The sequence below is a fragment of the Trachemys scripta genome, chromosome 21 (genome assembly GCF_013100865.1).
Source record: "Trachemys scripta elegans isolate TJP31775 chromosome 21, CAS_Tse_1.0, whole genome shotgun sequence".
Lineage (NCBI taxonomy): Eukaryota > Metazoa > Chordata > Testudines > Emydidae > Trachemys > Trachemys scripta.
The window spans coordinates 6,098,019-6,125,855 of NC_048318.1; the positions used below are offsets into that span (position 1 = coordinate 6,098,019).

General features: G+C 44.7%; 1 protein-coding gene across 1 annotated transcript; it reads left to right on the plus strand.

Annotated features, from left to right (window-relative positions):
- LOC117868588 (transmembrane protein 45B-like) lies at nucleotides 1-27,130 on the plus strand. The gene is made up of 6 exons (XM_034754669.1): nucleotides 1-59; nucleotides 18,786-18,988; nucleotides 19,840-20,052; nucleotides 22,158-22,342; nucleotides 23,554-23,699; nucleotides 26,284-27,130. Exons 2-6 carry the CDS (start codon nucleotides 18,805-18,807, stop codon nucleotides 26,399-26,401), a joined length of 846 nt encoding a protein of 281 aa, XP_034610560.1. The 5' UTR covers nucleotides 1-59; nucleotides 18,786-18,804; the 3' UTR covers nucleotides 26,402-27,130.
- Nucleotides 27,131-27,837: the final 707 nt, after the last annotated feature.

A 27,837-nucleotide genomic window follows, 5' to 3' on the forward strand; every position in this document is an offset into this window, starting at 1 on the left:
CCTGTATCCAGAGAGCGACAGGTGCGCTTGGGGCTGGAGCAGCAGTAAGTGGTCAGCAGGTAAAGTTCTTCTGCGGGTGAGCGGACTGAGAAGGGGAGCGCTAGGTACCTGCAGGTTTTATGCTTCGTGTCTAGAGGCTGCCCCCTGGATCAGGCTACCGGGGGCTGCAGAATGAAGAAAGGGGGCCCCTTGGGCTGGGAATTTTCTCCATGTTTAGAGGAGCCGAGCCCCTCTCTCTTATTCCCCCACCCATGAGGGCTGCGCTCCGTTCTCTGAGCAGCCTGGGGTAGGTAGGAGCTCCGGGCTACAGTTCCGTGAGCAGGAGGCTGTGTATCACGGTGATGTGGGAAGGCTTTGCTTAGGTGAGTCTCATGTCACTGCCCTTCCCTTCCGCCTAAAGTCATCGCTTTCCCTCTGGAGGCCAGGGGGTTCCCTCCCCTTGGATCCACCCCAATGTCCCAGTCTCCAGCACAAGTCCCCTCCATCCTCCTCCTTGGGTTTCAGAAAGCAGCAAATAAAAGAGTCGGCACGATAAGGCTGAGTCCTGGGGTGTGGTTGCTCTGATAATGAGACTGCCTGTGTGCGTGAGCCCTGCACTTCCTTCCTTCTCTACATACCGATGTCACAGAGGGGTCCCTGGGCTGGGGAGTGTTTGGTTTGCTTTTGCTCTCGCTAACCTGGGGAGGTGGAAAGGGGACCACACCGTGTATGTAGTGGGAGCAAACTGACCAGGGAGCCTAGTGGTTAAAGATCTAGGAGCCTAGCAGTCAGGAGGGGCTCCAATAACTTACAAGAAGGAAACCTCTAAACAAGGTTAGTCAGCTGCACTAAGGTACATCAGGCGAATGGCAGTTGGAAGCAGGGGAGGAAAAGATCAACTCTCAATGATATTACAAGTAAAATGATACTTTCTGGACTTGGCCACTTGGTCCTTGGACTTGCAGAGGATCTTGCTCTGTCACTGGGCTAATGTAGCTTTATGAGTCTCTTTCTTTAATTCCGATTCTTCTGCTCTGACTTCAACCAAACTAATGAGACGGAGCCTTTTCTTCTACAACCTAGAAGAAAATCTAGATGCGATCCATATGTCGTTGAGCTGCTGGCCTGAAATGCATTAGCCTTCAGGCGCGCTCTCTGTAGCATTGTCCAGAAATGTGCTTTATTTTTTTTACAGTGAGTGAAAAATAAACAAATACTTCTGGAGCAAAGAACAGCAGCAAGATCAGAGTCCAGAAATAACTCTTATCAAAACTTGATACTAGTGACAGACTTGCTTCAGCAAAAATTCTAATAGGAGCAATAAGGAAGGGAAAAAAGTCATCCCTGTCATCTAGTAAAATTGATAACAGATCTCTTTTCTAGCATAAGGTTCAACATCTGATACAGAGCACAACCCTAACTATGCACTGATCTCAAATGCTTATGGAAGAAAATTGCTAACCTCTTAAATTTCTAGGGTAGCATCTATGAGCAGGCTGCATGAGTGCACCCCCTTTCCCCCCAAAAGTGACTTTCAGGCATTTTAGGTGTTGATTATATAATTAATTTTTCATTCATTTGGTCTTTTTTTAACGGAAGACTGGAAATTTTCAGAAGCAACTGTAGAATGAAGGAAAGTTGCTCCACCGGTCTTGCAGATTTTTTTATCAGCCTAATTAGTTTAAGTAATAACATAACTGTTCAAAACCATCACAATTCTCCCTGGGTGCAGCTGGAGGAAAGGGATATAAGAAAACCTGTGACTAATAGATGGAATTCTGCAAAGGGGAATTTTAGCCTGAATAGAGATCACTACAAACAGGCAAATAGATTCCCAAGGAGAGAGGTTGAAGTGCTTATATGATTATAGGTGCATGTGAGACTGCAGACAAATAGGGCATCGTCCTGACAATCTAAACTTGATGTTGCGCAAGGAGGATTTGAAGACAGGTAATAGGTGAATGGGGCAAGAGAAGAAAACAAGTTTAGGAAAAACTTAAGTTTGTGTGAGTAGTTTTCTCCACACATCTCTTGTTGGTTCCTTTTATCATCTATTTGTTCTCTTTATAAGAGTTTGGGGGAGGTATTCTCACCATTTGCCTCTGTCTTCTCCCCCACATATTGTCCCACTGCATGAAGGTCCATTGGAAGCACCTTTCCACCCTCCCCTCTAGAGCACCCAGGGATTTCCCTACACACACCCCCAGTGGTGGTGTAACCCCCCCCCCCCCCGAATTTCCCCAACTCCCCCCATTCCCCCAGAGGTCAACTAGTTACATGCAGTGTTGACAATTTAGTCATTGGTTGTGAATTTGAATTGAAACATTGATGCACACTTTAAAAGCAGATACAGTGTATGATAAAATACTTGTACCTGAAAAAATACAATAGGTTTGAAAAGTATGAACAAAGACTAGCTTCTTCACACAGCTATTGTTTTTTCTGACAATGTTGGCACGTTCATTTCGGCGATGTTGGCCAGCCTTGTAATTTTAAATTATCATTTGTAAGCAAGGTCTGAATGAGCTCTCCCCTGACAGCAAGTAATGAGCCAGGGTAGCAGGGAAGGCTTCAGGATCAGACTGTATTTACATGAACACACCTACTCTGCCTAGGTATCCAGCAGACAGAGCTGTGCTGCCCAAGTGATCAATTTGGGCTGGTGTTGGGTTACAAATCACTTTAGTATTGAATGTGGGGGTCATGAAATGTTGTTATCCTTATTGTATAAGTGAAGGGCAGCAGAACTGTACTTAGCCTGTCCTGATTGAGGACCCTCGCTGCTTAATTTTTGCCAGGGCTCAGCCCTGGTACCTCTAGGTGTGTCAGTTCATAGCCCCGGGCTTGTCACATCAGTTATCAAAGTAAAAACCTTGCCTGAGTCCCGGCATCTCTTTCATTACAAATTAAGCACTGGTCACCCTCAAGTGAACTGCACTCGCAAAGCAAGGGGTTTGGCTGGTAGAGAGGGGGGTGAAGTACAAACTTCGCTCCGAGAAAAGTATAACTCGAAACTCTCCTCTACAAACTGCAGAGGCCATCTACTCCAAATAGCGTTAGCATGGGCTACAGAATCTTCAAAAGACATTTCAAAAGCTATACATTTTAATGTATTAATTATACTCTGGATGAAAAAGAGTCCAAAAGGACTGAACGTCTTGGAAAATATAGAAGATGCACTGGGACTGAAGTTCAAATTAGTCCAATCTGGGAAAACCCGTTGGCTTTTTCGTGAGTGATCCTTGGCTGTTGTCTTAAAATTACTGCAACCGTTGTTATTGGCTTTGGAAAGTATCTACCAAGATGGGATGGATCTAAGTAGTGAGACTGGTGGACTGCTTTTGCTACTAAGTTCAGAGAACACCATCACCATTTTCTCTCTTGCAAGTCTACTGTTGAAACCACTTGGGTCATTAAACAATGCCATCCAGGCATCTGCTACAATAGTAGTAGATCTCTGTCCCGCAATGGAAACTACACTTGGATCAATCAGAGAGAGATCCATTGAAAACATACTGGAAGAAGCAAAGACTTCAATTCAGAAGTTGACTAATTAGGGCACTTATACTGACTCCTTAAATGAAGAGGACAAGAAGTATTTAAGTCGGCTGAAAAAATAAAGTACACAGACTTGATTCTTGCATCTCTACAACACCAACTTCTGGATGCTATCAACCTCTACGTAGCTTTTACAGATGCCTGTCTTATAAAACACCGACAGTTGAGTGGAGTGAGGCATTGCCTGCAATGGGGCTGCCATGTGATCAGGACAGAATAGAGAATTTAAACACAGAATGGAATATCATGCAATGAACAAATGAAGATTTAACTTCAACTTCCTCTTTATCATTACTAGTGGTTCAACCCAATATTTGTGCTATGTTTTCTGGGACTGGAATTTCTCTTTCTACTCCCAGCCACAACAGCTACAGTTGTGCGTTCTTTTTCCTCGTTGACTAGAATTTAGTGTTCTGAAAGAAGTTGCCTTCTGTGTGATCATAACCATATCATGAAGGACCGGACCCATGAGAAGCCACCAAAAATGAATGCACTGCATTCAAGAAGTTCATTAACAGAGTTGTGCAAAATTACAACAAGAAACTAAGACAAATGTAGATATAGTGCTTCACAGTAGGCTTGTGTAGCCAACTTTAATTTGTCATTTTAAAAACATGAATTAAATCTAATAAAATGGTCACGAACCATTTGTCAGTTTTAACTATGGTGCCTTACAGCCCACCTGCACCCTAATGGTTTCACACCTCATCAGCCCTCACTACTCCCCCTAATTTCAATTCCTGGGGGAAACACTGAGAGCGTCCCAGCCTATGAGGTTGCACTGTACTCTGACAAAGAGAAACCAGACACTCGGTGAGAACATCTGGAGTATAGGAAACAGATGGGGAAGGAAGGCCTCTTCTACGTCAGCTGCCCTAGTGTTGCCACTCCCTGATGGCTGTGGGGAAGAGGAGCACTATCCTTCAGGGGCTAAAAGTAGGGAATAATACTGCACTGGCCACTGGGGGCTTGCAAAAAATGAAACAAGTGAGCCTGCCATGTGTAGCTGCCTCTTATAAAGCAGAGGCCAAACCAAGTTGATTTGTGAGCTAGGTCCTTTTGTTGGAAGCTGCTATCTTTGCTCAAGAAGTTTAGCTTTCATCTAACTTTTCAAATGCCATCTAGGAGTAACCCATACAGTAATGTCTTCCAGAGCCTGCAGACAGCCTGGAACAAGCCCCAAGAAGTGTGAAATGCTTCCACCCATACCAATGGGTTATTAGCTCTGAGGACTGATGAGAATGTCCTTGTCCACATTAATTACTTCACTGTAGCTCAAAGCATGCAAAAAATCAGTAGGATGATCCCATTACTAAGATCTGTGGTGAGTGGTATCTCACTGTCACCTCTCCAGTGGATGCAACTTAGTTTATGGGTGGAGCTTGGGGGAAAGTGACACTACTCTTTTCCAGTTGACTGGTCATCCAGTGAGCTGTTCATAAACACGTGAACAAAAAATAACCCCTAGAACCGGCATAGGTTATTGACCATTATTCCTATAGAATGTCTGTTGACTCATCATAGAGTTTAAGGCCAAAAGGGACCACCAGTTCATCTAGTCTGACCTCCTGTATATCACAGACCACCAACACCACCCAGCACCTGCACATTAAACCCAACCACTGAAACTAGGCCGAAGTATTACAGCCCACAGAAGCCTAAACTATTATGTGCCACAGGCAGAGAGTAGGAGGAGCCGAGGCGCACCAGTGTCCAAGGTCATTAAGTGAGATGTACCCAGATGATCCTGGCAAGTGACCTATACCCACATGCTGCAGAGGAAGGCTTTTTAAAAAACAAAACAAAACTCTGCCAATCTGACCTGGGAGAAAATTCCTTCCCAACCCCACATATGGTGATCAGTTAGACCCCAAGCATGTAGGCAAGAACAAACCAGCCAACCACCTGAGAGGGAGAATGCCTGGTGTCACCTCTGTCTCATCTCCAGCTGTTGCTATTCCTGATGCCTCAGAGGAAGGAGAGTTTGTTTTTTTGTAGGTTTTTTTTTTAATTCCCAGAATACAGTGTGGCGAGGGAATCTCTTCCTGACCTCTGCAGCTAGCTGGCTGAAACCATGAACCATGAGCTTTTAGGAACATAAGACAAAAATGGGAAGTGAACCCCCGAGCTGTTGAGCCCTGCCCCCCTACCATCACATGCAATTGCACTCAAATTTTGTCCAGCATGTAAATAATAAAAATGTACTCAGTGCTGGGGGCAGAAAAAGGGCAAGCAGATCTCATATAAAAGGTTCTTTTTCTGTTAAACTGCTGGCAATTAATCACCGGCAATAGAGGTCACTGCCATCTGCATGGCTTCAAAGGATGCACCTACAGAAATTCAAACTTTCCTTTTTATTTCTCATCTTTCCCACCTACCTTCTAACAAGTTTTCAGATGAAGAATTGAGAGGCTCTTGGAACTCATACCCTCTCCCCTAATAAAGCATTTGCCTGAGGGTAATGAAATTATGAGAGAATGGGAGGCTTTGTTCAGCATTGAGTCCTCCTAATAGATCAAAGGCTCTTTAGTTTAACACTCCAGATGTATTTCAGAACTAGAACCAGGAGTGAATAGTGTTGATTTGGGGGGGCCATTAGTCTATAAAGACTGAGCAAAATGTAAATATAAATAGAGAAACCTTGAGGACCCCACAGTATCTGACCAGATAAGTGAACTGGTTTATTTGTCCAATTACACTGCCAGATTCATTAGTAACCAGTCTAATTACTAGACTTGCATCCGATGAAGTGGGTATTCACCCACAAAAGCTCATGCTCCAATACGTCTGTTAGTCTATAAGGTGCCACAGGACTCTTTGCTGCTTTTACAGATCCAGACTAACATGGCTACCCCTTTGATACCCAAGTCTAATTACTGTATGTTTGGAACAAAGGTGAACAACGCAGTATTGCTATACACATTCAGGTGAGCAGGAGGTGAAATAGTCTATTAGCACCTAGGTTTGGCTGGCTTTACTTTAGAAGCTGAATCAAACTGGGTGTTTGTTGCAAGAGACGCACTTGCACCAAGAGTGGCAGGACTGACACAAATCCTGTCTGAGACTTTCCTGCGGCTTTTGCTAGTGAAATGTATGAGTGAGCTAAGTTCATGTTGAGATTGGAAGACTCCCTGTAATTCACTTGAATTAAGGGGCCAGCAATTCTTTTAAGACTCTTACAATGATCCTTCTAACACCATGTACACATGCAAGAGCCATAGGCACTGTTCTCAAACCCCACATGGTATCATCATCACCAGTGTAGTTCTTCTGTAGTACATGGTCCGTGTGTGAACCTACGTGCATGATTTGCGTAGTCTGAGTGAGGTGGGAGGGTGCAGAATGGGTGTCTGTGAGCAATTTGCTACAGTGGCATACTGGACTTCGGACTTTCACTGTACACCGCCAGGAACCAGACAGATTGTGCAAGATGAAGTGTTATTGACAGGCTAAAAGAAACCGATTGAGGGAGGATATGTGCACTGGTCCAGTAAAGCAGATGAGACCCTTGGAAAGCTCCAGAGGCTCCAAACTTGGCGATGAAGAGGTCCTCTGAGGCAGTTCTGGTGAAGTGGAAGAAGCAGGAGAGATGCCTAATGACCCTGGGGAAAGCTGAAACTGCTGCATGACAGCAGCAGCAGAGGCAGTGTTGGGTGGGAGAAGGGTCTGCAGTTCACTAAATGGCAGGAGAAGGGTCGGGGGAGACAAAAGATGAGATGTTTGCCTGGGTGATCTATCTTGAGATGGGAAGAGTGTTCCAAAGTGAGCAGGAATGTGGAGTGAAATGGAAGGGCCAGAGGGATCAAGGTGGCGGAAGAGGGGAGGTAAAGGAGATGGGCAGAATTGGGGCAATTGGCTCTGGTGGTGGCAGAGGAGGGGGTGGATGTAGGACTGAGTAGCAGGGTGATAAGGTGGGAGATGGGGAAGGGCAGAGAAGGTGGAACTAGGGCAACCAGACAGCAAGTGTGAAAAATTGGGACGGGGTGGGGAGCTAATAAGAGCCTATATAAGAGAGAGACCCAAAAATCGGGACTGTCCCTATAAAATGGGGACATCTGGTCACCCTAAGTGGAACTGGTGGTGGGAATAAGAGAGAGGGAGGGTGGCTGGAGGAGGGGGAGGTGCATGGAGCAGGAAGAGACTGACCCAGAAGAGGTGCATTCAGAAGCAGGGGTGAGCAGCAGCTGGCTATGTCCAGACACTGCTAATACCTTGGGAGAACAGGGAATTGGCAACAGCCCAAGAAACAAACTGAGCCTTGAAAGTGATCCGAATAGAAGCCCCAGGTCAATGATTAAGGCGACTAATAGCGTGATACTGTAATAAACAGGCAATAGTGCAAAGTACAGTAATTAAAGTGAGTGGAGAATCAGGTATGCTATGGAACAAGCAGGTGAACTGAGTAATGGAGTAAGCAGGAAATCGAGTAAGGGCAAGGCAATTTCTGAAAAAGCAGCCTCTAATTGTGGGTGCCCAAGTGGAGATGCCTTGGACCTGTTTCTCGGGAGATACTGAGCACCCACAACTCCATCTGAAGTCATTGGGCTCTTTTCGCTTATGTCTAATGTGGTAGTGCCAAGGACCCCAGACACGGATTAGGGCTCTGTTGTACTTGGGACTTTACAAACAAATAACTCAGACCATGGAGCACTAGGATTTATACAATAGGCAAACGGTGAATGAAGAGAAAGGGGACAAGGTAACCGTAGAGACAAGTGCATTCAGGCATGTTTGTATTCCCAGTAGTTACATAGTTCAGACAGGTTATCGTGCCCTATTCCCTGCTCCAGGCTCTGCACAGAAATGCTTGAGACAGCCTATTGCTCTTTTGTGCTCACCTGAGTCTCTATTGACATTGGCACACAAACATTGCAAGCAGTTCTGCGCTGTGCAGGATGGGTCAGGACACATCATTCTATTAGTCTCAGGGTGGGTCAGTCACATGGGGAAACATTAGTCCTCTCTTGGTGTGCTTAAAAATACATTGAAGATCATTTTCTACTCTCCCACAAATGCATTTTGATTGTGGAACGGGTTGTGCACAGTGTGTTCAACAGGGCAAAGGGTGTGGCCTTAACTTACCATGCCCTGATGAGTCTATGCATCTATTAATTGTGAAGAATATTCTGGCAGCACCTATTTTATGGGGCACACCTTTAATTGCCATTTAAATGTCTTTTTAATAGGACAGCTGCTAGAGCTCTCATACAGGCTTACTGGTCATCTATTCACCCAGAAATCTTATCTTTTCAGCCATCTCCATAGTGCATATGAATGTGGCCTCTTCATAGCAATTTGGGTAGGTGGTCGGTGTGTCTCCAAGGAAATAAAGTGTCTATTACATAAAACGGTTGGATTGTACCAATACTGCTGGTAAAGGATTCTCTGTTTGGCTCGTTAAACACAAAAGGCAAATGTGCTCATTTGCCAATAATCTCTCCCCTTCAGCCATGGAGTGAGGCGGAGGCTTTCATTACTTGTAACAGCTGGCCACAACATTGCTGTCAAATATGCTAGAAAATAGTATTTTATTGTATGGGCTAGTTCCATTCTAGGAGTAAATATCCTCATATAAGAGCTACTTGCAGGGATAGCATTATATCTTTACTGGTAGCCCCTATCTCGTGATTTTGTAGGAATGGAGCCCAGGACCTCAGCAATGGAAGCAAAGTCCTCTACCTCTTCAGCTGAAGTAACTGTACAATAAACAGTCAGAAAACTAGAGGAAGCACTGAACAATGATCATAACACTCAAGGCTTGTCTACATGAGAAAGTGACACTGGTTTAACTGAAGGTGATAATTTAAACCAGTGCAAGGCTCTGTGTCAATGCTTTTAGTTTGGTTTAAGGGTGGCTTATTTTGCTTTATGTTGAGTTGATTGGAGACACGTTTAAGTTAAACTGAAATAAGCGTCCACATGGGGATTTGCACTGGTTTTGTGGTATTAAGGGCTGGGCCTTTAAGAGCTTAGCTTTCCAGAAAGATAATTTAGACAGGGTGCTGTGAAGCTCTTGTTTACCTCAGTTGGAGTACTGAGTCTAATTCTGGGTGCCACACTTTAGAAAAGATGTGAACAAATTGGAGAGAGTCCAGAGAAGAGCAGCAAAAATGATAAAAGGTTTAGAAAACCTGACCTATGAGAAAAGATTTTTAAAAACTGTGCATGTTTAGTCCTAAGAAGACTGAGGGAGGACCTGATAAGTCTTCAAATATGTTGAGGGCTGTTAAGAAGAAGATGGTGATCAATTGTTCTCCATGTCCGTTGTAGATAGGACAAGAAATAATGGACTTATCAAAGGAGATTTAGGAAAATCTTTTTAACTATAAGGGTAGGTAAAGCTCTGGAATAGGCTTCCAAGGGAGGTCATGGAATCTCCATGACTGGAAATTTTTAAGAACAGGTTGGTCTAGATTTACTTGGTCCTGTCTCGGAGTGGGGGGCTGGACTTGATGATCTCTTGAGGTCCCTTCCAGCCCTACGTTGCCATGATTGTATACACAGCCTGTTGGAACCAGACACGGAATAAAGAAGAGCTCCTGGAAGCACCTTAAGCACTGAACACCACAGATTTAACTAAATTTAATTTAAAAACCAATTTAAACTAAGCCAGTGCAACTTTGCCATTTAAACAAAGTCTCAGCCAATCAAAGCCCTACAGTGATGCAACCATTTTAAAATCTTAGGCCCAGACATCCCCTACATGATGGGAAACCCACATGGCACCAGAATCTCTAGAAGGACATTGTGAATTTTTGGCCTGTGTGGGTTGATTGGTGTTTGTATTACCGTAGCACCTAAGAACCTCAGTCATGAACCAGGATGCCATTGTGCCAGGTGCTGTATAAACACAGAACAAAAAGATGGTCCCTGCCCCTCTTGAGTAGTGGAGTGGAAAGGGCCCTAAAATATGAGGACCTTGAGTCTTCTGCTGGTGCTTAGAGCTCTCTGCACAGAGGGTCTGTGTTTCTGCACTGCCTCCCAGGCCCCACTACCCAGCTCCATAGCACCACAGCTCTGACGGAGTCAGGCTGCTGTGAACTTTCCAGTCAGTGCCTTGGTGAGCACCAACCTAATATTGATGGTATTTTGTGTGAAATCTCTGTGGAGTTGGTGAGCTGAGGGGATGGGGATGGCGAGTTGCAAGGTCAAGATCCAGCTCTGAACTCTGCAGTTCAGCCCCATCTTACACCTGCTATTTAAATAAACTAATTCAAAGTAGCAAGATATATGGCTGCTGCTTACTATTAAATGTAAGTCTGTTTTAGAGAGAGAGACCAATAAACAGAAGAGAAACATTTGGGTGCACTGAGTTTCAGCTTCAGCTATTAATTAAAAAAGCCTAATTGATCATGCTGGCACAACTGACCAGTAATTATGCCAGATGGTCTTCCTGACATATGCTCAAGGCTACATCAAATAGCTAACAGTTTCTTCACCTTGTTAAGCAAACTAGCAAAAGGCAAACAGGGACATACTGTGTTTAATTGCTACAATTCTCCTAGGAAACCAATCCCCTGACTAACCTAAGTAACGGATGTGCGTGTGCTCTGTGACTAAGTGAAACACTGGGACTCTCAACCTGCTGTTCTCTGTATTAACAGGTGACAAGTTCATTCTGTGATATTGAAACTGTGGTGCTATATAACACAGCATACAGCATGGTCATACATTAAGTGTCACCCAAGATCTGTAACTGTATTATCCTTCCTGTCACTCTGTATAAACTAAGGGATCTGTTTTACACCTTTCTTTTTTTTCATCCCTAAATCCTACTGTACTTCATCCTGTCTTCTGAAATCCTCTTTCCCTCTCTGTTCTTATAACCCCAACCCTTGTCCATCTCTTGCTTTGACTGCTGCAACTGTCTCTTCTCTGGACTCCGCATATCCCATCTTGTGCCCACTGGAGTCTATCCAAAATGCTGCTGTCAAAATCCTCTCTCCCCACTCCACACCCTCCCCACCAGATGCTCGGACTGCTGGTGTCTCTTTGCATCTCTTCACTATCTTCCACTCATGCAGCAAGTTCAGACTTGTCTTTCCCTTAAAGAGCAGTCACCTTCCTATTCACAACTTTGCTCTCCTTCTTCTTCTGTTCCTAGCCAACCTCTTATAAAAGTGCTTGCTTAGATGGAGCTGTAACTGTGGGTTATATACTGGTCGTTGCGTTTGGAGAGAAAGCAAAGAGCAGATGCTGGCCTGGTTAGGCAGTCTGGCTTGCTGGGGATATCACAGTGCCAATCCAGGGAGCTGTGCAGTCTTAAAATCCCTTATCAGGAGTCAGTGAGACTCAGGTCTCTGCCCCAGAGAGATGACGGCTGGGAGCCGGAAACTTTAAGCGGGAAGCCTTGAGGGACAGTGGAAGGGGAATATTGATGCATTTGCCCTGAAACTGTGACAGAAGAGAGATACAAGGAGGGGGGGAAATGAGTAACAGGTTTGGGATTATAAGTGACAGATGGGCTTCATGAGCTGGTCTGGGTTGTATGGAGGACCCAGGGTGACAGTTTTGAAATATAGTAACCAGGCCAAAGAAGAACTGATCTGTACCTTTTGGAAGGTTTAATTTAAACATGTAACGTCTCCTCTGTGCTGCCTAGTTCCACTCATCAAGGACTAAGATTCAAAAGCTCAGAATAACCTGAGTCCATTCTTGAAAGGGATCAGCCCAGCCTTGTTAATTCCTTTGGGTCCGCTGAGGCTCTGAACCATTTTGAAGTTCACCTGTCAGCAGGAGGAGTTGGTAGCCACTGCCTTTTTATACAAAGGACCCAGCTCTGTATCTTCCCCATAGGCCCTCTCTGCTCAGGATGTTTTTTTTTTTGTAACAGAAAAGTTGCTGGCCCTGTACTCCCACTGGCATCCGGCAGATCTTCATGGCTCTTTGTGGCCACTGATTATTCCAGAGAGCCAATAAAAGCAGGTATGTCAGATGGCCTCACTGCCGTGCTGAGGTCCGTGCCAAACGCCTCCAGGGCAGGCTGTGGGTAGTTGTGAAATGAGCCTCTCCCATGTAGTATTCACCTTTCTGCTCCCACCCTGGATGGAGACATAGGGAAGGAACACTGGATTAAGCTCACACCCTGCTTGCACCATAGCTGGCATTTCTCAGAGCTCCATCATTGTCACATCTGTCTGCCATTGTGTAACATCTGTTCCTTCCATGCAAAGACCCGCTCTGTCCCCTCAGTTTAGATAATTTACTTAACAGAAGTCCTAGATGGTTTATTTCCAGTAGTAAATTGTTGCGGTCAATCTGCAGCTTGTACATTAGAAGACCCAAGGAAACCAATGAGTCTTGCTATGTACCTGGAAGGATGCAAAATTCAGGCTCAACTTGCTCTCTGGTGTCAGCAACTTCAACAGTTTTGGGGCCTTTGCTGAGAGTTAATTGGTGCCCAGGCTCCATCAGCTGGACTACTGCATTGAACTAAGTGGCCATGGTGGGGTGTGACTAGACAGAGACATTCCCTGACACAGCCAGGTCTTTCGAACCAATTTAGAGCTCTATAGATAAGGGCAAAAGCTTGAAATGGACCTGGAATTGGACCAGCAGGCAACATAAAGCGTGGAGCACTGAAGACATGAACTCAGGTCTCTGTTTAGATTGCTGGTGAACTGCTCCGTTGCAACCTTTCCAGAAATTGCTCACCAGTTCCAGAGTACGTGTAAGGTCATTCGTGCAGCACGGGGCTAGCCTTGTCTGCCAGCTACCCACCCAGTGGATCATTTCCCAATGTTCCTTCCTTCTCCCACCCTCCTAGCTAGATTCATAGATTCATAGATTCTAGGACTGGAAGGGACCTCGAGAGGTCATCGAGTCCAGTCCCCTGCCCGCATGGCAGGACCAAATACTGTCTAGACCATCCCTGATAGACATTTATCTAACCTACTCTTAAATATCTCCAGAGATGGAGATTCCACAACCTCCCTAGGCGATTTATTCCAGTGTTTAACCACCCTGACAGTTAGGAACTTTTTCCTAATGTCCAACCTAGACCTCCCTTGCTGCAGTTTAAACCCATTGCTTCTGGTGACCCATTGCTAGGTCTGTGCCACTCCTTCCGATCAGCTTTTGCTCTGCATGAGACACACAGGAAGCAGACTAGCCCTGTCAAGTATTGATGCAAAACCTGAGATGTCTTGCTCTTGTAATTGACCTATGTCGAGGGAAGGAGAAAGGGGAAATATAGCGAAGCGTGGGTCAGAAAGAAGCAGTTAACGACGCAAATTCACTTTGGAAAGACCCCATCGTAGGCAGGAGAGAGCCCAATGGCAGTCAAATGGCTACGACCGCTGCAGTGCCTTCCCCAAACTATTCACTGTTGCCTTGCCCTGTTAAAGTTGGCATATTCTTCCCCAGAGGTGGCTACGCTTCTCTGGTAGGCAAAGTGATCGCCCTGCAAGGATACAGGCTTATCTTTTTGTGAAGAACTTTGGGCATCTTTACCATAGAAATGTAAGTTAGTCAAGTTGTGTAGAACCAGGGAGAGTCCATTCACTGATATCTGAGCTTTCTTCACTGTCCAAGTCCTGCCACATGCACACTGGGCTGTGGGGTACAGTATATTAATAACCAATTCTTGTATAGCACTTCTCACCCACAGAGGGAAGTATCTTTGCCCCCTTGTAACAGATGGGGAAAGTGAGGCCCAGAGTGACTTGCCTTTAGTCATCCAGCAGATCTGGGAATAGAACTCAGGTCCTCCAAGTCCCAGTATAGTGCTCTAACTACTAGGCAAACGTGCCTTCCAAGCTTCTGGGCTTTAGGGGTTCATTTCTCATTCATTGTTTGTGACTTTTTAGGTAAATCGTGGTGATCTGTAAAACTCGGCATCCAAAGCTGGCCCCTTCCAATATTTTGTGCACCCGGAGAGCATGTGGGCTCTATAAGCCCTTCAAAAGAACAATTTACAAAACCGCAACAATGGGAAAACACTGGCCAGTGTGTATTAACACGTCTCCTCTTCTTCCCCCCCCCCAAAAAAACTATTCATAAACTTTGGCAGCAGCAGTCGTGTTAGTCTGTATCTGAGCTTTTGTTGACTTTGAATCTAAAATCAGAGGAAACTCTGAATAACAGGAACCAAAGCATCCAAAGGACAGGGGGAGCACAACACAGGCTGGCAAAGGTGGGTCAGATTTCAGCAAGAAGCAGATGTTTGGCCAGCCTTCATGGCATTGGAGTGTCAAAGGTACCATGCATTCTCGGATGATTTCACTAGTACTTGGGGCAACACTGAATCCTACTATGCACTAAGAGGGACATTTCACTGTTGGCTAACTGCTTTCATCCCTGCAGCCAAAACAGGGTTTCCTGTGTGAAATCAAAGCTCTGTTTTGTTACATAGGTTTAATAAAATCAGAGGCTAAGTACAAATAAAAGTGTACTTCCTTGAACAGCTTCCAAATTCTCATCAGTAAAACCAATGAGAGGATATTAATTGCCTCACGGAATGGTCTTTGGTCTCCTTTGCCAATGGTGAGGTCACAAATGGGCAGGGATGGCAGAAAGAATCTCAGTTCCTTCAGCAGCTAAGACTCTCTTATCTAGTATATGCTGGTATATTGACTACCCCTTCTGGGCAGTAGTCTATATACAGAGAGATCTAACTAGAACAGTTCACAGGCAGGGAGAAAATTCTGTGTCAAATTGGGATTTGTTAAATTAGCAAATTTTTTTTATTTATGATACACAGAGCTGTCGACACTCAAATTATTTTCTTGCCTAAGTATTAAGAGCTGGTGACAAATACAAATGGTATGAGGATACTGCTGAATTTAGACAGCATTGGCTAGAGTTACAGTGATATATATATGTATTGTTATAAAACTTGTTTGAACTTTTTTTTTCAGTTCATCCCATCTTTCTTCATAGATTTGTTGTTAATCTAATGTAGATCGTAAATCATTTCAGTTCTCTTAATCCTTTTATTCTGCTCAACCACATTTCTATAGTTGGTATCTGTTTTTTCAGCTCTATTCATTAAATAAGTATATTAGCTGCAGTCAAACTCTGAACAGGAATATACCTATGTTTAATTTCAGCAAATCAGTTCCATTTTTCCCTAAAACCATAATAAAATATTTGGTGGATGGATCCCTGAAACCGGTCCTGCATCAATTTTCTAGCAGAAAGGAACATTTCAGGTTGGAACAGGATTTATTTATTTATTTTTAAACAATTACTTTCAAATATGTAGTAGAGTAACAAAGGCGGAGATGCTTATATGGCCCCCATTGCCAGGGTGCCAGTGTTTATTGTATTTATCTTCACATCACCTCATTCAGGTAGTGGGAGGTACTATTATCCCCATTTTACAGATCGAGAGCTGAAGCACGGAGAAATTGTGTGACCTTGGGTGAGTCACGTAAGTCTGTGGCAGAGCAGATATGCCACACTGGTCTTCTGAGTCACAAGCTACTGCCCTTACCTCTGAACTATGCTCCCTCTCTATGTAGCTGTGTAATTTATTATGTCATTACTTGGGTTATCAAAGTAAAGGTATGCTTGCTCAGTTCCTCATCCTCCTCCCTGCCTCTTCTTGGGGAAACTTAGGCTAGGTCTACACTACCCGCCTGAATCGGCGGGTAGAAATCAAATCGATCCCCGAGAGGTCATCGCGTCCCGTTGGGACGCGACAATCGATCCCCTAATCGACGCTCTTACTCCACCAGCGGAGGTGGGAGTAAGTGCCGTCGACAGGAAGCCGCGGAGGTCGATTTTGCCGCGGTCCTCACAGCGGGGTAAGTCGGCTGCGATATGTCGAATTCAGCTACGCTATTCACGTAGCTGAATTTGCGTATCTTAAATCGACTCCCCCCTGTAGTGTAGATGTAGCCTCAGTATTTGCTATTTGGCTTTGTTCTAATTCTACATAGGTAGACACTACCCCCGCAGATGAGAGGAGTTCTCCCATTGGTGTAGGTAATCCACCTCCCTGAGAGGCAGAAGCTAGGTTGATGGAAAAATTCTTATGTCAACCTAGTGCTGTCTACACTGGGTGGTTAGGTGGTCTTAACTACATCACTCAAGGGTCTGGATTTTTCACATTGCAGCGTGTCTGGTGAAGATGCTCTATGCCAATGGGAGAAAGCTCTCCCATCGGCATAATAAAAGCACCTCCATGAGAGAGACTCTCCCGCCAACATAGCGCTGTCCACACTCGCGATAATGTTGCTTGGGGTGTGTGTGGTTTATTCACACCTCTGCGTGACATAAGTTAGGCTAATGTTTGCTGTAGTATAGACATAGCCCTAGTGATTTAGAGTCATCCTGGTCAAGCAGATCATGTTGTATTAAAGGAAACAAACACCTCAAGAGAATGCATGTCTGAATACAACCGCTATGAGAGCCCAATGAAACCATGCATCTGGAAGCTTACTAAGAGCCACCGAAAGGTTAACAGAGACCTGTCTACACTGGGGGGGGATCGATTTAAGTTACGCAACTTCAGCTACATGAATAACGTACCTGAAGTCGACGTACTTAGATGGACTTACTGTGGTGTCTTCACCACGGTAAGTCGACTGCTGCCGCTCCCCCGTCGACTCTGCCTGTGCCTCTCGCCTAGCTGGAGTACAGGAGTCGACGGGAGAGCGCTCGGGGGTCTATTTATTGGGTCTAGACTAGACGCGATAAATCGACCCCCGCTGGATCGCTCGCTGCCCGCCGATCCGGCGGGTAGTGAAGACCTACTCAAAGAATGCCATGGATGTAGCATTTCAGTCAAGCAGTAATTGCCTGCAGCCATACAAAGAACCATGTGTGCAGCACATGAGAGCATAGAAGCTGAAATATCTAGAGCCATGTAAACTATGCTATGGCCTGGAGGAAGCAATGGTAGCTGGCACCCAGTTAATTTCTCTTGTTGAAGATTTGAACTTTGGGAAAGAGATTATTTCTTTAAATTAAAAATCTCAGGGATGGTAGTTCACACACCATGAAAATCATCAGTGTTTGGTCTTAAACAAATTCTGTTTGTAATGGCCTCCTTCACTGGCTCATATTGTACAGTGAACCAGTGGCTTCTGTATTTAGATTTATTTTCTTGCCAGGGTTGGGAAGAACTTGCACCACAAAAGTGACCCTGTGTTTCTACTCTGAATAAGTCTTTCATGTAGCTGCCCTGCCTGCTCTGTTCTATTTGGTTATTTGCAAAAACCACAAACTGGATCAGAGGCAGTGGGTTTGGATGAATATGTTGTCCAGAAAGGTTTATGGCCAATGAATGTGTTGTCATTCTTTTCTTACCCCTGCGCATTTCCCCTTTGAAGCTTTTGCAAATCTGCCACAGTAGCCTACTAATTTGGCCGCTCCATCCCAGAGCTTCGTCCTTGCCTGCAACCATCCTTCAAAATTGGCTTCAAGAACTAATGTCAAGTTCAAACACAGACCTGCGAAATGATGAGAGGCTTCTCTTGTCCTTAAGGCACAATACAGTGGGGAGTGACATCGTTGCCTGCCAGGGCAGTTTGGATGTGCTGTGGATTCCCATGGCTACCAACAAGATAGCTTGTTTCAACTTCTTGCGTGCTTTGTCCTCTTGCAGTGATGCACATGCTCCATCACCCGCACAGGTGCACGTACACCACAAAGATCAGAAGCTTGTCTGGAACTGTACAGTGCTTTGCAGTCCACAATTATTCAGAGCTCACAAGTCCAATATAGCTGGTGGAGCCTCTAGATAGCTTCATGCTAATCTCTGCCCATGCTACATGTATAGAAGGTTTATTCTAACTGTTTTGTTTTTTATGCTTCCTCTGAAGGGATATTAGTCAGTCAGTTTCAAAGGGGATTCTTTTCCTCTTGGTTCCAGAGTCACAGGGCCCGAAATTCCTCTGCAAATTGCTCTGCATCACTGACCATGATATACAGTGTGTGATCGGTATCTTGGTAAAGATTAGACTCGTTCTGGTAGCTGAGCCAGAGGGAGGCACTCTTCTCTTCTTTGGTAGGGGCACTGCCGGCAGGGCATGGGGTTACTGTTTAGTGACTGCGCTTGAATGGGAATCTGCTTAACGTATCTGCCATGCCACTGCCTCTTAAAATGACAATGTGAAAAGCAAATATTTGGGTTGTAAAATGGTCTTGAAATAAATGTGAAAAACACTGTCTTTGTTCTCTTCACAGAGCTCTCTTCCTGAGCTAGCCGTGGTCATGCTCCGTGGGCAAGGCTTATTTGCATCGTTGGGGAGATTGTAAAAGCCCTTTTCTCAATGGCCTTTTATTTCCTTGCCTTTTAGCACCAGCAGGTGGACCGTGATGGCAAATTTCAAAGGTCATGCTCTCCCAGGCAGCTTCTTCCTGCTCTTTGGCCTCTGGTGGTCTGTGAAATACCCCCTGAGGTACTTCAACGAGAAGGTGAATAAAAAGTCTCATAGAAACTACAGTTACCAACGCTTGGATGTCATTGAAGGAGCAGCCAAAATCATCTTTGCCATGATAGGTAAGGATTAGAACACAGAGCATCTCCAACCACCCAAGACTATTCACCATGCTACAATTATTGTCTTACTGTAGAAACTCTGACCTTTTCACCCACCCTACAGCCCCTTAATTTAATCAAAAGTAAGGGTAAAAATGATCCTACATTTACAATATATAAACATGGTCCAATGAACTGCACACCACCAAGTGTCTCCAATGGGTGACATGAAGCATAAGAACATAAGCACAGCCATGCTGGGTCACAACAAAAGTCCATCTAGCCCAGTATCCTGTCTTCTGACAGTGGCCAATGCCAGGTGCCCCAGAACAGGTAATCATCAAGTGATCCATCCCCTCTTGCCCATTACTAGCTTCTGGCAAACAGAGGCAAATTCTACCAAGCCTTTTTCATTCTCTCCAAATCTGTTCTTCATAGACATTGCCAGACTGGATCAGACTACGGGTCCATCTTGTCCAGTGTCCTGTCTCTAACAGTAGCCAGAACCAGATGCGCCAGAGAATAGTGCAAGAACTCTGCATTAGGCAGATGTGGAATAATATGACCTCAAGATAGGTCTCACCTTGGTCTCTAACAGAGATTAGTTTAAGCTGTAAAGCACAAACTTTAATCTCCCTTCCAAAAATGTTATTGTCACTAATTTATGATAACTGGATATCCATATAAATATCCATTTCCTTTTTGAATCTTGTTACATTATTGTTTTTAGTGATTTCCTGAGGCAGAGAGTTCCACAGTCTAATCACTCATTGTGTGAAAAAGTATTTCCTTTTCTTGGTTTTGGATTTCCCTCTTTTTAATTTCCTCCCTTAAAAGAAAGGACATGTACCCCTCTATTTGTCTCTGTCCAGGGATGCTGGCTGAGCAGTTTGTCCCCGATGGCCCCCACTTGTATCTCTACAGTGGTGAGGAACGCAGCTGGGTGAAGTTGATGAACTGGCAGCACACGACCATGTACCTGTTCTATGGACTCTCAGGCGTGGTGGATGTGCTCACTTACTCCCCGCTCAAGTTGCCCCTGGGAATGGATCGCCTCATGCTGTCTGTGGCTGTGTTTGTTGAAGGTTAGTAGCCTGGTGACAAATGGCTAGGGCTGAGATTCCCAAAGCTGCTCAGAGGATTTCGACAGATACCTGTTGAACCTAATGGGAGTTGGGGATATAGATGTACAAGACAGCTTTGAAAGGCTACCACTAGGAGGATAACTAGATTGTAAAACCTGCTAATGTGCTGAGGAAAAACAGTTAAGAGACTGGAGAAACTACACAAAATAATCACTGGAATAAACTCTGTTAATTGGATTCTGAAATGGCTGGAAACCTCTCCAGATGTTGCTGGAAGCAGCTGGGTTCAGGGAGAAAGTTTGGGGATATCATAGATACGAAACACAGGAAGTATCATGAAAGAAGGATTAATGGTGAGTTGCTGAGAGACAATGGATCTTGCCAAGTTCTGAACTTCAGCAAAGTTGGGGTGCATTGGAGCATGGGGTGTTACTTAAGGTCCACCTCTAGTGAGATGTGAAGGCCAGCCACAACATCTAAATCAGAGGAGGCCTCAATCTGGCTTTACTGTACCAGAACTTTTTTCTGCAGTGAAAGGGATTTCTTTGTGTCTCTGACTATGAGGAGGTTTGAAGACCATACGAGATTTCAGGTTTCCTCGCTGAATTCACGTCAGATGGAAGTAGATAGAGTTGAAGACTGAAACCGTTAAGTGGCTATAGAGCTGGGATCAGGATGTGTCACACTATTATCACAACAGGGAGCGGGCCAGTCACTTCTTGCACTATCACGAGAGCGAGGGCCTGTCTGATGCCCAGCAATGAACATCAGGCAGGTGAGCTCTTTGTGTGGAGATAAGGGAGTATAATGTAACTGACACAGATAAAAGCTAAAGATCCTGCCATTATTTCCAGAGCAACTGCGTCATAATTACTAACAGGCTTTAAAACCATGCGATACTTGCCGTAGGCTGGCATGGATTCCTCAGATGACAATGGCTTTGTGGTATGAAGCAGCCGGCTGAGGTCCCTTGTTACCATAAACATCTGGTAGATGCTACTCTTGCCTCACATCTATAGAGCTTTGTCCTTGTGTCATGTGTACCCCCAGAGAGCAATTAATTCCACTGTAGGCAGCATCGGTCTTGCCTGCTTTCATCTCACCTGTCAAATCCAAGTGGCCTATGCACTGGCTTCAAATCAACACATCGTGAATACCATTCTCTGTTCTGATCATCTTGGACATGCAGAGCCAGGATTTCAGGCTTCACTTAACTTGAACAGGGCAAGCCAATGGCCACGTGCAAATGGAGCTCCTGTTGGTAGTGAATCCACTGTGTCTAGGAACATCTCGAGATTCTCTTCCTCCGCCTATTCCCATGACTTTAAAGAATGCAGAACAGAGATTGCGGGGGAGGGAGGGTATAGATATCAATGATTGACGCTGAAATGATTGTTTGCAAAGGCTTAGGATTTAAAAGGACACTGTCCATGCTAATCTCCATTTGCAAGCTCCTGGAGGAAATAGTGAAGGTTAAACTAATGAAGTACAGTAGATAGTAAAAACTCAGTAGTGATGGGAGTTCACCTAGCACCTTCAAACAGGGATTGCTGCACCATCCTCTTTTCCTTTGCTTCAGTCATCCGTACACTATGCTCAAAGGCTTTGAGCCAACTTCTTGTTGCCTTGACATACAGGCTATAATTGGGAATATTGGCCTGATGGGGTTCCATGACAGCTTGGCTCAGTTAATATGTCAAGATTTCATTTTGCCTGCCAGTCCCATAAACTCACGTGTGTGCCCATGCACATGTGTGCAGTGGGAGCTGGGGGACAGAGGGCTTTGCTGCAGAGATCTGCAGCTGAAACCTATTAGTTTTGCTGGTGATGTGTGAGCTAGATCCTATCACAGGATGGGGACCTGGAAGACCTGGGTTCTATTTCTAGTCTGCCACCGCTCTCCTGGGTGACCTTGGGCAAATTGCTTCACCTCCATGTGCTTCAGTTTCCCCATCTGTAAATTGGAGATAATGGAATGGTGCTGGCCTCCTTTTGCCAAGCACTTCGAGATTTTTTTTTTTTTTTTTTTGGATGAAAACTGCAATGCAAAATCTATACGTTCCTTACTAACGATGCTGCTCTGAATTTGGTATGAATTTCGACAGGTTTTCTCTTTTATTATCACGTCCTTCACCGCCCCATGCTAGATAAGCACATCCACTCCCTGCTGCTCATCGCCGTGTTCGGTGGGGCCTTCGGCACCCTGCTGGAAGTCTTCCTCCGTGACAACATTGTCTTGGAGCTCTTCAGGGCTAGCCTTGCCATCCTGCAGGGAACCTGGTTCTGGCAGGTCAGTTCTGGTTCAACACCTTCAGCTTTGTTCTAGGACTAGGCATTGGGGATGGGGAAATGTGGTGTGGGGGAGGGATGTACATCACTGTACATATAAATCAGTTGTCATTAAAGGATTATCTTTCAGGGTTTACTTGGTAAATGCTTCAAAACCCATCTATGAACAATTGTCCTGGAAACCTACTAGTCCTGGGTCCTTTACTATGACCATTGATCTTTGTTCACTTGTTCTTTTTAAATAAAGAGAGAGAGAGAGAGAAATTACTTGCTGTGATCAAGACTTTTTGCCATGCTCTTCTAGTAGGGTGACCAGATGTCCCGATTTTATAGGAACAGTCCCAATTTTGGGGTCTTTTTCTTACATTGGCTCCTATTATCCTCCACCCTCTGTCCCGATTTTTCACACTTGCTGTCTGGTCACCCTATCTCCTAGCCATGTACTATAGATATTGTTCCTTCATGTTTTTTGCACATCGTGGGGCCCCACAATATTCCCTTTAGTTTAGTGGGAAGAAATAATCCACATACAGTTCTAGAACGGTTAAGTAACTGCCGTGTGGTATGCTAATGAATTTCAAATGCATGTTATGGAAACTCCCCTAAGGATAGTTCAGCATCAACAGTACCAAAGGGTTGAATATGTACTTGTAGAACTAAATGGAACACAAGATAATTGGTCATGTTCTCTTTCTTCACGTGTAACTGCTCCCTTCGCATTGATTCAGGATAGGGAACCGCCTTCCTAATAGAATCAAATCTAAAACAAATGTTTGCCAAGCAGTTCTAATAAGCTGGTTAATTGATAAGGATGGTGATTTGATAGTGAGCCCACAGACTTCTGCTTCCCAGTGCGGCGTTTATTGCTGAGCACCTTGGGCACCTTAACTTATCTTCACAATTCTCCTCAGAAATCAGGGAGTATTATCATCCCCATTATGCTGATGGGGAAACTGAGGAACGATGATTTTAAGTGAGTTGCCCAAGGTCACATAGCAAGTTTGTGGCTAAGATGGGACTTGAACTCAGGTGTTCTGAGCCCCAATCTGAGCTTGAACCACAAGACTTGTGCATGAGTGGGGGTCAGGCCACGCCATTAGTGAGTGAAGCATTGTAATAATGAGGGTGAAGTAAAGCGATGCTAAAGGTTGGAGGGTCAGACATCCACCTCTTTTTTTCCTCAAAGGTAACAAATCGTTTTATTCTAACCAGATTGGGTTTGTGCTGTTCCCACCCCGGGGAGGCCCAGCCTGGAAAGAGGAGGACCATGACAATATCATGTTTGTCACCATGTGCTTCTTCTGGCACTACGCGGCTGCTCTTCTCATCATGATTGCCAACTACATGCTCACTTACTGGTATGTTAGCGGTGGGAGGGAAGGGGAGACGATTGGAGCATGATGCATAATGGCTCATATCATGACCTGCGGTACAAAGTCATGGTTGAGTTACTGGTGTCAAACGGCTTTAAATTTCAGGGCACGCCGAGAGGCGTATCCCTCACTTGTCAAATGTAGAGATTCAAAGCAATGTCAGCAAGCCTATACAGTTGCTTCTTGAAGTCCTAACCTTTTTATTTCTTTGCACTGCATGCTGGCTGGTAATTGAAAGTGAAGGTTTAATTTTAAAAAAATGTACAAAAGAATCAACAGTCAAAATATTGCTGGAAATTTGTAGCACTTCGAATGAAATCGACATTGCAAGGCCAAGGATTTCAAAGCACTTTAAAACAGCAACGAATTTAGATTCACAGCACCTTTGTCTAGAAGGCAGACCAAAATAGTGCCAACCCCAAATATTAAAAAATGTAAAAAGTACTTAGACTCCAGAAAATCATGAGATTAACTTAAAAAATCTCATTATTTAAAAAATAAATAAATAAATGGGGGGTTCTTTTTAAGGCTTCCAGGTTTCTGAGCTCTACTGGTACAACAGGGGCAGCTTTCCATGCTACCAGGAGGGCTATCCATCTGTCTTAAATATTTGTATGGCCCCAGCACTGCAATACTTGAGCGAGTAGGGAAGTACTTTCATTTCCATTTTACAGATGGGGAACTGATGCACAGAGAAACTTGAGTTGTCCAAAGTGTCACAGTCTAGAAACTTTAAAAAAAAAAAAATAAATAAAAGACGGGAATCTCATATATTCACTCCAGCAGTTGGGCTTAAAGAAAAACATGAATGATCACAAGACTTGTGATAAAATCATGAGAGTTGACAACACTGCGAAACAGCCACAAGAGATTAAGGGGTATATATATATATATATATATATTTTTTTTTCAGCCTAGCTGAGACGTGTCTTCCCTTTTTGCAGCTGATATTTGCAGCTATATTTTTATTCCTACAAAATAGGTTTGGGGCTAGATTTGTAAAGGTATATTGGTGCCTAAAGCTGCAGACAGGTGTCTAAGTGTCTTTGAAAATCCTGTTAGGTGCCTATCAACATCTGTAGGCCCCTAAATACCTTTAAAATATGCCCATGTGAACTATCTAACCCTCAGATTTGTGCCTGCACTCTAATACTTGGATACCCGGGAAACTCTGATTTGGGTCTGCAGTTCAATACTGGGAGCACAAAAGTGATTGTTTAAACTGAGTACAACTTGTGCCTGCGACAGGAGGAACATCTTCCTGAAAACTTACCCCTAAATGAGGTGTCCGCTGTCACACTCAACATCTGTGGCTGAGCTCTGTAATAGAAACATGGTCTCCTGACTTCCAGCCCGGGAACATTCTTCCTCCCACGTCTCACCATACACGCAGAGAAATATTTCACTCTATCACAGATGACGTGACCATATCCCATCTGTACTTATGTGTAGAATATGGTATCCCGCTAATGGCTGCACCAAGCTAACACAGCCACACGGGACAAGCCCATTTGTCTGAGCATCTTGCACTTGCACAGCCAGCCTTGCAGTGGCTACATTAAATGCAGTGTTTGGGATATGCAACTGTGATGCTCCCCGGGGGTATCCAGGGCTGTGTGGCACCTCGCCACCACTTGCCCTTAGCACGAGGCAGCCTTGTCAGTTCCCTGAAACCATCAGCCTCTGACAGCACAAGCACTGCCACCCAGATGTCGCTCTCTCTGTACAGGTTTGCGATAGGCACATGCCAACCCCTTTTCAGGGAATGGCCCAAGGATCTGCTACAGAATTACTGCTAGTCCAGCCCCATGCGATGCCTGTAATCCCACTGCAGCCCCTGGATAGTTAGCATTAGGAGACTGATCGATTTCAAGGCAAGAATGGACGATCGTGATCACCTGGTCTGCCCCCCTATATAACACAGGCGACAGAACTACCCAAAATAATGTCTAGGGCACTCTGTGTGTGGGGGTCTTCCTTTGGAGGCCACTCTCCAGGAGTATCAAACAAGGCGCTCGCTAGGGTGAGCGGTGAAATCTGCCTATACGGCACTTGGTGGAAGTGTCACTCCAGGATAGATGGGGAGGGATCTCTTCCTCTTGGGCACAGGGTAAGGCGCTTCTTATAGAGAGGCGACACACCCTATACAGCCCCCATCTCCTTATATGGGGTCTCATATCATAGTGCATCACACAGGGGGCTGGGGTCTTTCTGGAGGTTGTGAGGCTCAGTGCCAGAAAGTCTCTTCTGACTGGTGAGGTCCCTTTCGACAGGGAATGGATTCGGGAAAGGGGGCTTGCTGCTCACCGGTGTTCATACAACTCAGCCAGGCTTCACCTTCATTCCTCCTCAGCGCCTGTTTCGTGGGTCACAGCACGTGGGAAAACCTGATGCAGGGGAGAGTAGAGAAATTATTCAACATCACAGAATAATACAAACCACTGCAACCCATGCAAGCAAATTCTTACCCATGTATGTAATCCTGCCACCCTAAGATTAGTAGCCTGCAGGGCAGCACTGGTGGGTGGTGGTTTCAGTAACCATGACTATTATTGTTTGTGTGTTACAGCTGCATCCAAAGATGTAAGAGAGACACTGGAGAAATAGATATTGGACTTGGGGTTCGGAAGCAGAAAAGTGACACAAGCTCCCATGTTGCCCTCTTAAATGGATCAGATGAGGAATGACGACAGTGCACCTTGGCTGATATCTCTTACTTCCTAAAGATTATGAGAATCAATTTTTTTTTATCTGAGCAATATTTATATTGGAATATCAAGAAGGAAGATCCTGTAATTTTACTGCTGAACAGTATGGACAGACTCAAGATGTGATCTCTGCTCTCCTTCGGTAAATTTCCTGAAGCCCTTTGGATCTGAAATGGGTGCATAATATCCTACTTCTGAGCGATTTCTTTAATGGCAAAATCAAATGCAGAAATTCAAATGTCAGGACAGTTTGGCTTATGGGATCTCAGGTCTATGTTGTCTCCATAGTTATGGAGCAGAGCCTGCCAGTCATATTTTCTGAGTGAATTGAGGGCTGACCTGTGATAGTCGAAGTTGGAGAAACCTGCCAACTGGGCTTCAATAACTCTAGTTTCAGAGTAGCAGCCGTGTTAGTCTGTATCCGCAAAAAGAACAGGAGTACTTCTGGCACCTTAGAGACTAACAAATTTATTAGAGCATAAGTTTTCATGGGCTACTGCCCACTTCTTCGGATGCTAGTGACACCTTGTGGAGTGAAGGATTCGGAAGGGTCACCCCAAGCAGGAAGAGCAGAGGCCAGTGCCAAGAATGTGCAATGTCATTGTTCAACTGTACGCTATTGAAATTTTGTACGACGTCTATCAACTTAAGTCTTTTTATATTTTTGAGGCAAGCCTTACAAAGACTGAAAATGATAAGAAATAAAAATCCTACTTGACCAGGTGTCCATAATTCATCAATTTATAATCTGAGTATTGCACAGCAGGTACTAAACATTACCTTCCTACTCTTTGGCATGTCTATCTTCAGATTTTGTACTGCTGCCTATCACCAGAGTATAGAAAAGCCTCCCAGGTAAAGTAGATTGGAATAACAAGGTCCCTAATGGATACCCCAGAGTCTAAGGCAATCTGAATGCAACTTCCGGTTTTTGATAGATGTAAACCATACTCCTGAAGGTTGGATAAGACAAATATGTGTGTCCCATCTCCAGTGTTGCACAGGCTGATTTAGAGTCTAGCTGTCCTGCCCAATGAAGGTTGCTTTTGGGACATGTTCCTCCTTCTCCTGCTTCTTAAATCCCATTCCTGATCTCAAGCAATGATTGATTGTGCAGGTTTTTTGTTTTGTTTTTTAAGGTGCCATAGAATCCCCTGAAAGGGCTGCTGAGTCAGGTCCCACTGCAGATATGGAGCTATCCAATCCAGTGCTGTAATATCCACTCTGCTTGTGCCAGCCTGCTGGGTGGGGGTGCTGTGAAATCAGCTGTCTTCTGGGTTGCTGAGCAGTGAGTCCCTGTGGGTCTGTTCAGGCATTGCTGGGAAATCAGCTCTGTGATGCTGCTGGTTGGCTCTGACCCAGTTCAGCAAATTTACAGGTCACAGGCTCTCCAGGTAGGGAATCCAGAGTAAAAC

Bases quoted from the DNA above. Each gene is read 5' to 3' on its own strand.
- LOC117868588 (XM_034754669.1), top strand. From the start codon at position 18,805: ATGGCAAATTTCAAAGGTCATGCTCTCCCAGGCAGCTTCTTCCTGCTC. The intron at 20,053-22,157 runs GTTAGTAGCCTG...GAATTTCGACAG, and splicing joins TGTGGCTGTGTTTGTTGAAG to GTTTTCTCTTTTATTATCAC. The intron at 22,343-23,553 runs GTCAGTTCTGGT...TATTCTAACCAG, and splicing joins AGGGAACCTGGTTCTGGCAG to ATTGGGTTTGTGCTGTTCCC.